General features: G+C 35.6%; 1 protein-coding gene across 2 annotated transcripts in view; it reads left to right on the forward strand.

The window, feature by feature from the left end:
• Positions 1-3,168: 3,168 nt before the first annotated feature.
• The window catches only part of sfswap (splicing factor SWAP), a 54,992-nt gene continuing 42,565 nt past the window's right edge, over positions 3,169-15,595 (forward strand). The window contains exons 1-5 of one of the 2 annotated variants that reach the window (XM_014473741.2): positions 3,169-3,533; positions 5,085-5,248; positions 9,121-9,252; positions 12,166-12,242; positions 15,341-15,566. In XM_014473741.2, the coding sequence (XP_014329227.1) occupies positions 3,334-3,533; positions 5,085-5,248; positions 9,121-9,252; positions 12,166-12,242; positions 15,341-15,566 (799 nt within the window). In that variant the 5' untranslated portion in view covers positions 3,169-3,333. Of the gene's footprint in view, positions 4,743-5,084; positions 5,249-9,120; positions 9,253-12,165; positions 12,243-15,340; positions 15,567-15,595 lie in introns of both variants that reach the window. The other variant, XM_005812155.3, reaches the window with a different exon arrangement.

Consider the following 15,595-nt stretch of genomic DNA (forward strand, 5'->3'; position numbering starts at 1 on the left):
TGTATAAAGGTTCAGAGGTTTACATATATTTCCTTATTGGTAGAATTGTTTTTTACAGCATCATTTAGTTGTTTAAAAGCCAAATTATGGTTTTTGGCATCATTTGGCAAAAAGCATCATTGTTTTGGGTGATTCTTCAATCTTCTCACAGTATTTGGCTGGAACATAGACCCATTCATTCAAATTTATACTGCCTTCACTCAGTTAGTAGTGTCTTCAGGCTTGCTTACCTTTGTTTCTTTCAAATGGTTAGATCATTAAGGCCAACTATGTCCGTTTTAGTTTTAGACCACAGAGCATATGTCCACAAGGTAAGGTTTATATCCCTGAATGCATCTGCAAATAACGTTTTTTTTTACTGCTTTGAAATGATGGCTTCTTCCTGTGTGATTAGTGTTTCAGTCATGTCAGGACAGAACTGTAGATAATAGATACCTGAAAATAATGCAGGTCTGTTTGTCTGCAGGTTCACAAAGTCTTTTTCTTTGTTCTGGGGTGGCCAAACACATTTAGCACAAAACTGGTTTATCTCTGTGGCACTGAGCCTGTCTCCTTCCCTAACAATGGTTTCCATTATGGCTTACAATCGCTTGGGATGATCGCAAACATCTAGAAATTGTATACAATAATGTATCAGACAAGCAGAGATCCACAGTTTTCTTGCTGTTATCTTACCCAAATTTATGTAATGGTGTCACACATCTACAGCACACATACTGTATTCTGGGAGTCTTTAAATAGACTTTTTTTTTTGGGAAAACCTTCAATCTCAAACAGTGAAAAAAGATTTTTCAGTCTATGTAAATATCTGGTTTAACTCTGACAGAAAACAATCAGTTTTGATGGCTTTTGATTGCATTAACTATGGCAAAGAGACTAAGAGCCTTTTATGCCAAGCTCTCAGCATGTACTCATGTCAAAACCTTATGTGACACAGAACTTGCTTGCAGTTGGGAATATGGCCACAAAATCCCCATGTGAATGCTTGAAAATAGAGAACAGCACAGCCCAACTTGTAATTGATTTATTTTATTTAATCTAGCAATATAAAAAACTCATGGGCTCCCATTCTATCCTTTTTTATGTCACATATGCACACACCAACCAAGTGGTGCTTTCCTGACTAATTATTTTGGAATAAAGGAATAAACTTGGGGGCTCATCTTGCAAAAAAGGCAAACATAACAGCAGTAAACATTATCATAATTATCGGTGTTCGCGGTAAGTTTTTTTTCAAGGACACTCATGCATAAAAGATGAAAAGTGAAACCTAAAAATGCAGGTTTTTAACTGTAAAGAGTTGGATGGTCTCATCTAGATGACCGTCTTGACATTTGGAGGAGAAGGGGGGAAGCCTGTAAGTCTGTGTACATCATCCTGACTGTGAAGTATAAAGGAGAGATTTATGCACTGCCAGGTAGATGTTGACAAAAAGATAATGGGGCTGATCATACTACCAAGTTAGTTAAAAATAATAATATCAGTGTTATGGATTGGTCATCCTCATCTTAGTCTCATGGAAACTTTGTACAAACTTGACTCAGTTACACTGGTTCTGTCAGGAGGAATGACCCAAAATTTCAGCAAACTAATTAGCGAAGCTTGTGTGAAAGATGTCCAAAAATGGTTAAAAGGACTATTCTGTCAAACTCAGAGGAAAGTAACATAAATGGAGACTGCTGCCTTGCACAGCATCAGTTTTTGAGGCAATTGTGAAGAAAATCCTCCAAGGTATGTCATTAAACTCTGCTAATTAAAAAAAGGCTTCAGCTAAGCTTGAATAGAGTCCAACACGACCTATATCTCAGCCTTTGTAATACACACACACACATACATGTAGTGATGGTGATTTCAGAAGCTCCCCCTATGATCTCAAACTTGAGAAATGTGGGTGTTATTTTAATGAGCACTCCAAAGCATGAGTACGAATTGGTTTAACATTTCAGTGCGTATCGCATAGGATAGAATTAATCTTGTAAATCACTTGAGATGATATAGCCAGTGTTTGATATAATATTTAAAATGTTCTTTTCATTTAAGGTTAGCTGCAATACAATAAAACATTGTCTAAACCTTAAAGCCTTCTGTCTTCCTTACTATCACTCCCATGTGTTTCAGTTTGTTTGTTTCTAACAACAAAGTTTAAGATAATACAGCCAGAGGTTAAAAATAAGAAATAAAAAAGGTGAAAACTTTATGGATATACTAACACTATGATCTGTCTTCTTTGTATAAAAGTACTCTGACACCTCTGCTGTGAACTTCATTAGTCTTCCCAAACTCCTTACATTTCTTGAATAAATTATTCAAAGGGCAGCTTCTGGGCATAGACAAAAGGCCTTATTATGATTATAATAATGCACTGCTTCTTATACACACCTGGTCATTAAATCTCTTATTTATCAAGCAAATTATTTCAACAGAGCTATCTGAAAGCATTAAACTGACACTTATGAGTAAAACAAACACACACATACTGAAGGAAACTAAAATCCATTTAAAGCACATCTCCATAATATCTCAAAAATATACAGCAATTACGATTTTTTTTATGATTGATGTGTTTGGTATGGTTATTTAGACAAAGAGAAGTATCCAGATCAGTTCACAAAAAAGAAAACAAACACAAAACTAAATTAGCTATTTTTATCTCTATGTTTTGTACTTTGTTTCTCATGGCATATATTTTACTAAAGATTCAGAACATCTATTTAATTGTTTCTTTCCTAGATATTCCCTAAAAGTGCTGCTACCATTAACTATTTTCTTTTTTCTTCAGCATAAAAAGTAGTCCTGATCTTGTCCTAAAGACCCTTTATATTTATAAGATATGTATGTCTCATGACATAGAAGTGGTGTCACGCAAAAAAGTATTTTTTAGGAGAGATAAATTAAAGATTACACCACCTAGCTTTCCATGCCCCGTTCAGTCAGCTGGAAGAACGCAACAAGAACAATTATTTAAGGCAGATTCGACATAGAATGGGAATTCAAAATGGAAAACAAACACAAGCGTAATACAAATGAACCCCTTTTCGTAAAAAAAATAATGCAACTAAAAATATTCAACAATTACATGCATTTGTTGTAAATACATTTTTCTGAAATATTGCTCTAAGTATGACGCTTCAGCCGAAAGTGCTGTCGGGTTTAATAAAGTTATGATACTCCCTTCCCAATATGGCGACACGCAGAGTGCAATTTGTGCTAATCGTTGCTAGTTGCTAAACCATTTTGACTATATATGAGATATTTAGATTCCAGGAAGTCATTGTCGTGTGACTATTGTTATACTGTTCCCTTTAGCAAAACTAGTTTTCCAGTGACTTCGAGATGTTTCGCCGCGGAGCCGTAAAGAAGGACCCCAACAACAAACCTGTAAAGAAGGACGTGAGCGACAGCGATAAATACGCCGACCTCTTGGTTTTTGGTTATGCCTGCAAACTGTTCCGAGACGACGAAAAGGCTCTTTACCACGAGCATGGAAAACATCTAATCCCATGGATGGGGGACAAGAGCATCATGATTGATAGGTCGGTTGAACAAACGTAGACTGAAACATTATGCTAACTGTTTCTGCTAATCGTTAGCCTGTTTCAAATTTCAAGGGACTACTCCAGAGTTTATGTTGCAGAAGCCTGACAAGACCCGAAACAAACGCCGAATCCTTTATTTCTGTCTGCTAACTTATCTTTAGATGTGTTAAACTGAAAAATGCTATATGTAGTTTATACAACAACATGCTAATATGCAAAGGCCATCAGTCCTTGCTAACTTTAGCCACAACAGAATAACTACACGCCAGTCAACATATTTAATTTGTCAGATAAAACTGCTATAGTACGAAAATTTAACGATGTCAAAAATGGATGAATAAGATTTATTTTTAGTATATTTGTTTTCTAGATTCTAAAATCAACATTTGTCTATGATTTCACATTTCTTTTAAAGCATATGTATTTTAGACCTCCACTTTCAGTATTTGAAGCCAAATGCCATTATTATTCATATTTATTATGTTGAACTAGAATAGATTTCTACCTCTCATAGATTTTGTAGCTGATTACTGACTCACATATACTCAAAAAATCTTAACTTTGAATCTTATTCACAGATTTTTAGTATCTAACTGGCTGATCAGTAATCAGAGCTGATCCAGGATGATGTATGACAATCCCTACCACCAGAACCTTTCTTGGTGCATCTCTGTCTAGAACAAATAGGACTATTCTGGTCAGCTTTGCATACTGGCATGTTATATGAATTTCCTCTGGAAACCTCTGATTGCTAAATAAATATTATGATATTCACTCTGTCAAATTGTTTCTTCCCTTTCAACTGCTTTGACTTGCAAGTGATCAATTTGACATTTTAGTTTGTTGATGGGCATCATCCCAGAGAATATTCTAACTCAGAATAAGTTCCTCTGGTCAAAATGATTCAAAACTTTGCATCAGCGCTGTTTTCTTGTTAAATTGTGCATCTTATTGCTATTGCTATGTATTTACTTGAATCATCTTGGTCTGCAGTGGTCCAGCCTTTGTTGCGTTTATACACGATTTGTATGTGTGTCTTTATCACATAATCAAGTTTTTCCCCAGCAAGTTAGGCTTAGGGGGTCGTTCCAAACCCTGATTGTCAACAACAGCACCCCATTTCTTTGCCTTCATGAAGAAACTACATCAGAGAGATGCCATAGAGGGACCCTGGAATATATCCTCCATTTGGGTTCTTACGGATAGGTATTTATGTGCTCGGGTTTGTGTGAATGTAACTTTCTTTGCAGATTTAGAAGTAATGATGAGTGTTACAGGGGGGATTTGAACCCTGTAAGGTAAGAGGCGAGTTGCTTTGTTTGTCTTCTTTTTCTTTTTTTGTATTTCTTGTTTTTGTTTGAATCTAGGTTTGCTTATAAAACAAAATCTGAACTGTAATCATTCTTAATCTTAGGAATTTTAAGACAAGAATATATGTAGTTAAAAAAAATCAGCATCAAAATATCTTGGTAAGTAGGTCTAGGTTTTTGTTTAAAATGTTTATTTGTTTAAACTTCTTTCACTCTAATCCTGTTTATCATTCAACAGATATGATGGGCGGGGTCACTTACATGACCTTTCAGAGTATGACAGTGGGTCATGGAATACATCCTACCAGCTGTCAGAGGAAGAGGCCAGGATTGAGGCGCTGTGTGATGAAGAGCGATACCTGGCTTTGCACACCGACCTTCTGGAAGAAGAGGCAAGACAAGGTATGCAAGATGCTTTTTTCTGGCATTCAGCTATAAATTCAAATATGCAACATAAAAAAGTTAAATAATCGTTGAGACTGATTATGTTTCTAATGGCATACCTTTATGAAAGGAGTGGGGAGAATGGCATCCCTTTCTCCCCATAATCATTGTTATTACAGCAAGGACTGCATTTGTTTTGCTGTTATTTGCCTATGTTTGTCAAACAATTTACACTAGGACACATTAGTAATGTGAACTCTTGCTTTAGAGTTCACACTAAATTATACACTTGTCTCTATACATTGCTTTATAGAGACGAGTCAGGACTGCAGAGTAGGTTTTATAAAGACAAAATCTGAATCTGGGGCCAGCTCCTCTTCTGTTTAGTTTATTTTTTTGGGGGGTGGGAGTCTAGGTTTTTCCTGCAGTTGGGTATAATACAAAGTGCCTTTTTGAGGGTTAAAAACAGAAATTCTGTCATAAAACCACTGTATTGTAGGCACACAAATGCCTTTAATGCCTACACATACTGTTTATGTGTTAAGGTTGGACTTGCATGCAGATTCCCACAGCAATAAACAGCCAACTTTGATGCTGTAACCCATCCATCTTAAATGAATTGTGACCAGCTTCTCCTTAGGAACATTGCAAAGTCAAAGATTTACACAAACGGTTGCCTACAGTTAGAAGAAAACAGCATATGTATCATACTGAATTATTTACAACAAGCCCTAGCTTTTGCATTTACTTGTCATTATGCCTTGTCAAGAGTGCTAGGATGTCATTTTGTATGGAAAAAGGGAAATAGGCACCAGACACCATTAACAGAATATTTTCCATATTTGAACTTTAACCCCCCCCCCAAAAAAAAACAAGGAAAATTTTGAAGCCTGTCCGTCACTTTGACAGATTGTAATTCACACACCTGACTAGTGTAAATGCGCAGACACTTTCAACTTCATGCACAGGATACATCGTGGAGGCAAATAAAATCAATAATTACAAAAAAATAAAATATTTCTGAATATTATCTCTGACACTGACAAATACATCTTGCTAACCATTAGCTGAAGAGTTATGCACAGGGTGCTTTAGAGAGCAGCTTGATTGCGCTCCAGAACACATTCAAAACTTTGGCTGAAGTAGTGTGTTAAAGCTTACAGTATACAAAGAAGAAAAAAACTAAAGAGAATGCTGTATTTTGTTAATCTATTTATAGCCTAAATAGAGGACTAGGTAGTTTATCTTGTTGAGGAAATAAGGAAAGTAAGGAGCGGAAATTAATTAGGCTCTAACGACCTTATTTTGAATGCAGTGCGCTGCACAACTAAATGCGTACGCAGCTCCCTGCTCATCATCCCAAAATATTTACACTTAGTTTGCCCTGTGCTTTGCAACAGCTTCCGACTCAATCATTAACCCTTCTGCACTTAGCACTCAGGAGGACCGCAGCAGCTGTCACGGTCGGACAGCTGGGAGGCAAAACCACACAAAAAACCCTTATCAAAGCGCATGCCCGGACCGATCACAGGGTTAAAAGCTTGCAGGTCCAATTGAGAAATTGTGAAAAAAACGGGAGAGGTTGCACTTCTTACTCAAATAGTGGATTAAAGCAGTAACATCATAATTAAAATAATATGTTGGGTTTAATTCAACCTCAGACTTCTGATTAATTAGCGCAGATTTCTGCTCTGAATGACGTTGTGAGGCTGCGCGTTCAGACCCTAGCAGGTGACGTGCTCATAATTTAAGTGGAGTTGTTTAATTTCATGTATTATATGTAGTCATTGGGGCCAGAGTCAGTGGTTTTTGTCACTGCGGATAAAAAGTTAGACGTGTTCATCCGCTGTATGTGTGATATAATCTGGATTCACGGTTCGGCTTGCTGAATATTAGCTAAACCGCATAAAAATTAAATCCAACTGAATAGCGTATGTCAATATCATTTAAAAATTGACGGTTAAAAGTAAAATTGACAGATTTATTCTGACGCTGTCAGTCAAAAGCAGGAACAACATAAAAGTCTAGCATGACCTCTGATGGGCACATAAAGTTAGTCCTGCCAATAACTGTTTTCTATGCACCTTTGTTCTTCTGTGTTTAAAGTGGACCATCTCTGTCTCAGTCTTAATAGCTAATGCTTAAATCCATTTTGACTTTAGGATGTCTAGGACACTTGCATCTCAGACGCTTTACATCATAGTTATACTGATTATTTTGGTGACAAAGTACTTTTTGTGAATGACAGACTTAATGACTGCCATTGAATTAATACATAGGTGTTTTAAGTGAAATATGGTGTCCTGTGCCCAAACTGACAGCAAAGAATGAGACAGCTAATGGTTTGAGTTACGCACACTCCTTGCAGAAGGTTCATTGTGCAGACTGTTCTGCCCTTGAATTTGGAGGCTTGACCCCATTCGCTCTGTCTATTACCCATCTGACCAGTAAAAGGGCAACAGGAGAAGTATTGATAGATGTCATGAATTTTAACAGAAAAGTTTCTCCTCTTAAAGTTTCAAAGAGCCTCCTCTACAAATGTATTTGTGAAAAAAACAACAAAAAACTAATGTCATTTTAAAAGGCAGTTTTTGTTGGCCACATTCAAATCAAAGCAATTTTTGAGTTTTATTTCCAACTTAATGCAAGAATTTTACCTTAATGAAACACTCCACATCAGAACCAAGAAGCTGTTTTCAGACCAGCGATAAACAAAACCAGGAGAGATTTGTTTGTGTGGGTAAGGCAATCTGACCCAACAGCAGGTTGCATTCTGCAAGTCTGAACTAAACGGCTACAGCTGCAGGGTACAATTTTTATCCTGGGATGTGAGTGAAATCAATATTTGCTTGCAGCTTGCTGAACTGGTCAGGTTTAGGCTGCTAATGTAATATACTGCCAGCTTTATTTTCAGGCAGTCTGGATGTTGGCCTTGTGTTTACTTTCTTGTTTTCGTCTGAAATGTGTCTTTGCACTGAATCCTGCTCTTCCCCCCGGGGCTTTTTGTAGTCCATTCTGATCCTGTTCTTTTTTTCTGTGAATGTAAACAAAATATCTAAGTGAACAAACCACTAAACATACTTGTAGCTAAATAAACATGAAGTATTTATATATATTTTTTTGATACTGCAAATAAGGTTATGTCTTACTTTGACTAGCTTTCCTTTAAACTGTCATTCCAGACCTGTCTTTCCAAAGGCTTTATTATTCTGAAACAATGAATTTTAGTCATCCGCCCATATTTTTGACTTATTTTACCCATTTTTCTTTCAAACTAGCCTGTCAGAGTGATAGGAGACACAATGTGCATGTCATATTTATTCGCCCATAAGCAATATTAAAAATAGACATCCTGATGGATGAAGTATATTTTCCTCTTTGTCTTGACAATTCCCATTGTACATTTGGGATGGGTGATATGGACTTAAAATTCATGACATTATTTTGTGGCATTTGAATAATGCCACAAAATAATCATGAAAAGTTATGATTAAAATTTATTTAAAGCTTCATCACAGACATTTTTTGGCCACAGGTCTGTCAGTGCATACAGTGAGAGCACATTCAACACAGATTATGTTATTGAAATTGAATATCTCACTATGTGAACGGACTACTTTGGTACACCAATTAGAATAATGGACGTTGTTGTGCCACTAAGTAGAATACAAATCATATTTTCCTGTCAGGAGACAGTTACAATTATGTATCAAATGTGTAACAACAGACATCTTTATAAAAGTTACCTATTGCAATTTTAACAAACAGCAGTTTGCGCTTGTTAAAATATTGACCTGGTAACTTATTGAATATGTTACAAAGTCTCAATTAGTTCTCTTTATTTTATGTGAAAATGCATTTTTTTCTGTATGTATGTCTCCGTTTTATAGAGGAAGAATACAAACGATTAAGTGAGGCCCTGGCTGATGAAGGCACTTACACTGCGGTGGCCTTCAAATACAGTGCTGACTACTACGATCCCTCACAGCCCACAGAAGAAGAGGATGCTAACAAGGAACATGGTGAGAACTTGTTACAGGTCTATTATTCTTTCAATAGATGCACTCATCTGCTTTTCACTGACAGATACTGATTACGTTCTGATCAAAGCAGTTAATTCCTGTTTTTTGAAGAACTATAACCCATGCAACCTTCTGTGTAAATGTGTTCATTTTAGAAGATTTTCCTCATTTATGCATATGTTTCTAACCTTAATTTGGATCTTACTGCACAGACACATGGAAGAACATGCCATTTGTTTATCTATCTGCAGATATAACACTTGTGAGTTTTCATTTTTGGAACAGGGAGAAAATTTAAATTTTTAACTCGTGTAGCTCTACTGTAAGTATAGATGAAAACTATATTTACTTGTGGCAATAACACAAAGTACAAACGTTGTCAGAATCAAAAGAAAGTAAGTGGAAGGAGAATATAAAATTTCTTTTTCTTGTGTTAATGTTTTTGCTGTGGGAGCTCTTCTGTTTTTTTTTTTTTTTCTTATTCAAGTAACGTTAAAAGTACAATTAAAATACCGGGTTTGATCAATATTCTGCACTATAAAAACTGAAACAAAGCCAACTGACAAAATACATAATATAGCAGATAAAAATAGGAATTGTCTCAAGAATGACAAATTACTCACGAAGCCCTAAGTATTGCAAAACAGAGAGAAATAAACGTCTTGTGTTAATGCTTTAAAACCTTAATCATTTAATGGTTTTATTTATTAAATCTCTTTATTGCAAGTATTTACATACAAAGAGTTACATAAACAATCAACAGCCATTCCAGGAACACTTAGAAAAAGGTTCAGGGTATGGAATTAATTTACTGTATATATAGGACATACTGTGATATTATATATAACTATTGGTGAAAAATGGGAAGAGCGTTTTCCCAATCATTCCATAATGGGTCGTTTTGTAGCAGGAAACAGTAAGTCATGCTCTAATACTTCGGTGTGTTTAATGATGGTAATAAAGAGAAGAGGTACAGGGCTGTTCTTTATAGCTAGTGTTTGGTAATGGCTTTCTTAGTTGCCGCCAGCATGACCTTTAAAAGCAGTGCATCATCCTTACTTAAATCTTCAGAGCTATGCAGAAATATATTATATAAGTATATTGGAATGTTATATTACAGGAGACGCTGTGATTTCTGCAACGACTGAGGCTACATCCTTTCTGAAGGTCTAGATTTTAGGACAGATCCAGTAGATGTGGGAATGATCAATCATTGGCTGTTTAAATCCTCTACAGAGTTACATCCTGTTTGTTTTTAATTTCTGCTTTTTATAAAAAAAACAAAAACATCTTTTGTTTTCCCCCAGCAGATTTGAGACTATCTTTTGAACCCGTTCATTTCTGTTCAAAATTGCTCTGGGATTGTTGGATAATTTGAGTTCATTTTTGCCAGCAAACATGAAAGCATTTTAGTATATTCAGAAAACATTGCACTTCAACCGGATCCAAGCACATGACCTCTTACTGCCTCAGTCAGCTTTACTGACCATGTAGCACTTTGTTGGTGATCAATAAATCTTAACAGCTATTTTGTAATAAGCATGAAAATAAAGTAGAATTCTCTTTTGAGCCATCTGACTGACTCTGTGCTTCATTAGGTTGGAAAAAAAAAGTTCACATGTCCAATTAAATGAAGAACAGAAACAAGCTGATGGCGGGAAAATTAATATGCCTTTAAAATAACTTGCATCACAAGACCCAATGGCCTAAAATTGAAATTAAACTTCACAAAGTTTGGGGAAAAAAAGTAGTCTCTGGTGCACTCCTCCAACTTACATATTTGATGTAGTGGCTGCTGGAGGCATTTCCAATAGGCTGACAGGTAAGCAGTGATGCTTTATATTCTCTTCGAGGAACATTTGTTGAACAGTGGTATTAAAAGGTCTGCTGAAAATGCCAATATTTGAATTTGCCTTTTGGGAAAAGGCCTGTGTGGTTTAGGTGGCTGAGTTGAAGCACATCACTGGCATTATCGAAAATGCTGATTTATTAAAATAAGCACAGACCCTTCCCACAACAGTACCCTCAAAGAAGTAGTTGACGGAAACAGATGCAGACAATATAATATTATAAATAAGATCATTAGCCCTATTTTATGTCCCTGAGTGAAAGCCAAACACGCCAGAAGGTTAATATCGGTGTAATTTATATGCTCTATGTCAAAATACAACTAATGGGTTACTTCAGGCATCGCTGAAAATTCTTACTCCATTACTTGGCAGTCATTTCATAACACTCTACTTGATTTAATTTCCTTTAAAAATTAAGATCTTTATTGGATGATTTGCTTTAAATCTGTTTGCTTTGTCTCTACTGTCTCAGTTGAGTTCCCTCTTCAATAGAAGAGGGAACAACAAAACCATAATAATCTAACTAAAATTTTTTGACAACTGTTTTTTCTTGTTGGTTTTCATAGTCACTAAATTTGATCAGAGATGTGACATGAGATGGAATGAATAGTAGTCAGCCTTGTCAAAAGCTAATTTAAAGATTGTACCCATGGGTCATTACACGTGTCCAGGCAAATGAAATCCCTTGGTCTGGCAGAATGTTTGAGTTCTTTTTACAGCTCATTGTGGCTTTGTATTAAATTAAAGAGCCCCTTTATCATTCTGCAAACTCCCTGCAGTACTAAATGAAAAATTTAATCTCGTCTCTGTCTGACCTCTATGTTGTTATCAAGATGAAGGTAAAGGCTAGGGTGGTATTTCACTATGATATATTCCTGAAGTGAAGAGAATGATGGAAGGAATGTGTCTTATTAATTTTTTAGATTTTTCTGAAATTCTGTGTTCTCTTTTTCCTTGTTCAAACCTTGTTGAAATCTTGTATCAGATTTTTATTTTGTTTCAAAGGATAAATAAGGATTCTCAATGTTTTTGTTCCATTTTCTTTTCACACACACATACACAGAGGAAGCAGAGCCTGAGGAAAGTGAAGAACCATTTGTTGCCCCCCCAGGACTTGCTATCCCACCAGATGTGGAGCTGGTGAGTGCAAATATATCTGCTGCCTCATGGCTAGTGTAGCCTATTGTAGTCATATATATATATATATACATACATACATACATACACACACAGTATTTATGAAGTCTCTGTTTCTTTTAAGGTGAGGTTCTATAACACACAAAATTCTTGCTTTACTGTGTTCTTCAGTTTTACAACCATGGCTATTTTGTTATTATATGAATGTTTCTAATTGAAGTGAATTGACAATGAACTTGAAGCCACTTGGGATTTTGTAAATAGAAGACATTTACCTGTACAGTGAGAGCAGAGTAATTGTGAGTGGTGACAGTTTATTTAAAATCCATTTTACCTGTGCATTTCTACAATTTGGAGTCCATGACTTTTTAAGTATAACCGCTATGAAACAATCAGAGATTAATGCTGTATTCATCTGATTTTAGAGTTTCTGATTTACATTAATAATTCGGACCTTGCAGTGGAAAGACCTACAATAAACCTGCCTTGGTGGATTTAAAGTGAAGGATGAGAAGCATTCAGAAATCCATGGTCAAAACTGTGGAATGGTGGTCAGTGGCCAGAAATCAAAAATGGCCGAGCTGTCTTTTTGTAAATCTTTGCAAGAAAGAAAAAAATAACAACAAACTATTTTGTTGTTATTATTTTGTTGTTACAGTAAAAAAACATGTCTTATAGCCTTCCTGCAATCAGTAGTCATTAATTATTAATATTTGGAGCAGCGGCAGTGTCGCACCTTGAGTGAACAGTCAAAGTAAACTGTCTTTTGCTGTTATTTTGAATCAGCAAAATCAGCTGATGGTACGTTCTCTTTTGTGATTGGGGAAAAAAAGAAATTGGCCTTTTGATGTTTCGCCTAGTTACAGGTTATCACAGGTTAGGGGAAAGCAAGTTGAAAGTCATCCAATTTTCAACATTTGCAATTTAATGATGCAGCTCTAATTTGTTCATAAAATTTATGGCCCGTATGTTGCTGAGAATGTAAATAGCCTGTTTTAACTGGCAGAAAAAATAAAGGTTCCTAAAATTCAAATATTTGTTGTTTTACATAAATGGAATAATGTATTTTTATTACTATCTTAAAAAACAAGAAAAGCAGGAACCTGATTTATATTTATATTAAATTTTTCCAGCAGATTCTGCCATATATAATATTTTGGTAACGGTAACTACTAGAAAGGTTAGCGTATGAAATAGGACATTTTTATATCAGTGTAGGTTGCCTAAAGCAGAATACAACTTCATGTTGACGTAACGTCTAAAATGGAAACAGTTGTACATAATTCTAAAATATTTAAACTGGTGTTTGTTCATTCTATCTGGTGTCTACAGATGGAACCTCAGTGACTCCCACTTTCTTATGCATGAGAGGAAAGAAAACAACCTAATTGTTGTCATGGGGTGCGTGCATATTCAACAGCCCAATATCCAGTTCAGGCAATAAAGCTTCAGTGGAAATAAATTGCCTTCATACTTCTAATTGCATTTCACTGGTACACATTTCTCATATTGAATGTTATAAACAAAACTTTCTATAAACATGTTACATTCACTACCTTGACTGAAACCATATGCAACCCCACATAGAAAGCATTATTTTAGTGTTTTCAGATTTATTTTTGAGAAGCATGCCAAACTTTCTACCTAATTTCTGTTACTTTGCAAGACCTAATATTTTCATCTGTAACATTTAAATCTCCTTTCTGTGTATTATCCAGCTTTATCCAGCATTCTTATTTTAGTTTTTCTAAATAAATACCTTTGCACATAACAAATTTTTCTCAGTTTATATTTCACTTTTGTTTATAATAGTTTCATTAATTATAGTCATGAACAAATCCTCTATTAATTATTTTTGCCTTTTTTATTGATTTCCACAATGTTTGCATTGCACTTTGTATCTACTGATCATCATTCTGATCTCCATTTAAGCAGTTGAATTTTGCAATTGTGACCTCTGATCAAACCAAAATAACTTTCTGTAATATATATGATCTGTGCCACCCATAAAACTGCATTTACTTAAAGTAGCTTGAAACAGTCATAGATTAGTCAGTGTATACAAAATGTCTCAGACAGCTGTGAAATGACATGATTGAAACAAAATGTCCTCATCCACACTACTCCATTGTAGGACCCAAAAAAGTGAAATAATTTAGATCCATCATGAAGAAAAACAATAAATTGTTTCCAAACTCCAGAAACTAAATTGTTTCTTTTATCTCTTTTCCACTATTGATCCAGTGAGATCTGCAACAATTATCAGTATCGAAGACCCATACTCCACATATCTGACATCAGTGCACTATTCGTGTTTGTCCAGCTTAAAAAAGACTCCTAACATAATTTTAAAGAACATTAAACATCACCTACATAGTTATTGCAATAAACCCCCGAACAAAATACTGTGACTAACTTTTTCTGTCCATATCACTCTTCCCTACTGCGAAAGGACCAGCACATCTCCGGTGCAAAAATTGTTTTTCTTTGTTTTATTTTTTTTCATTATTCTATTGGATGTAAGCTGTAAACATAAAAGTGCATTTTCTACACCCTTTTCCCTCAATTGCACATTTAAAAAGGGTTGTTGTATTGGTGTACAATTTGTTTTGGTTTTTGCAGGAAGCTGGGACCCGTTTTAGCCAATTTCATGACTAATATTTATATTGACTTTTATCTTGATGGGATGTGTATTCCATTAGAAATACCCACACTTCTACCAACTTTCTTGGTAATTGCTGTAATTAATCACTGAAAGCATACATTGTGCAAAATAATACACGAATAGTGGACCATCTCTCATTCCACTGATTTTTATCCTGAATGTTCTTTTATAATTAATATCACAATTGACTTAGAGCTCTTGGCATGAAAATGTTTCGGACATCAAATGCCTTATGTCCTTGGGCGAAAAGGCAGTTGTTACTGTATGCTGCATCTTAATGCTTGCTAATTCATACTTGTACAACTGATGCTCAGGTTTTACACATTTTCCTTACACCTGAGTTATTTTAGTACTTGTGCAATTAATTTTTATTCTTATTGTGCAAGTGAGAAGATTGTTACTGCATTTATGCTAATTCGTTTTTCTCTTCCTCCAGCCGGCAACCATCAAGACTCATAACATCATTGAGAGGACGGCCAACTTTGTGTGTCAGCAGGGGGCTCAGTTTGAGATCGTGCTGAAAGCTAAGCAGGCCGGGAACTCCCAGTTTGACTTTCTCCGGTTTGACCACTATCTGAACCCATATTATAAACACATCTTGCGGGCCATGAAGGAAGGTCGATACAACCTTGTCTCTGCTAACAAGCAGGACCAGTCGCAGGGTGAGTTTCACAAATCCTTTACTGAATCC

Source organism: Xiphophorus maculatus, chromosome 8, assembly GCF_002775205.1.
Source record: "Xiphophorus maculatus strain JP 163 A chromosome 8, X_maculatus-5.0-male, whole genome shotgun sequence".
In the NCBI taxonomy this organism is placed as follows: domain Eukaryota; kingdom Metazoa; phylum Chordata; class Actinopteri; order Cyprinodontiformes; family Poeciliidae; genus Xiphophorus; species Xiphophorus maculatus.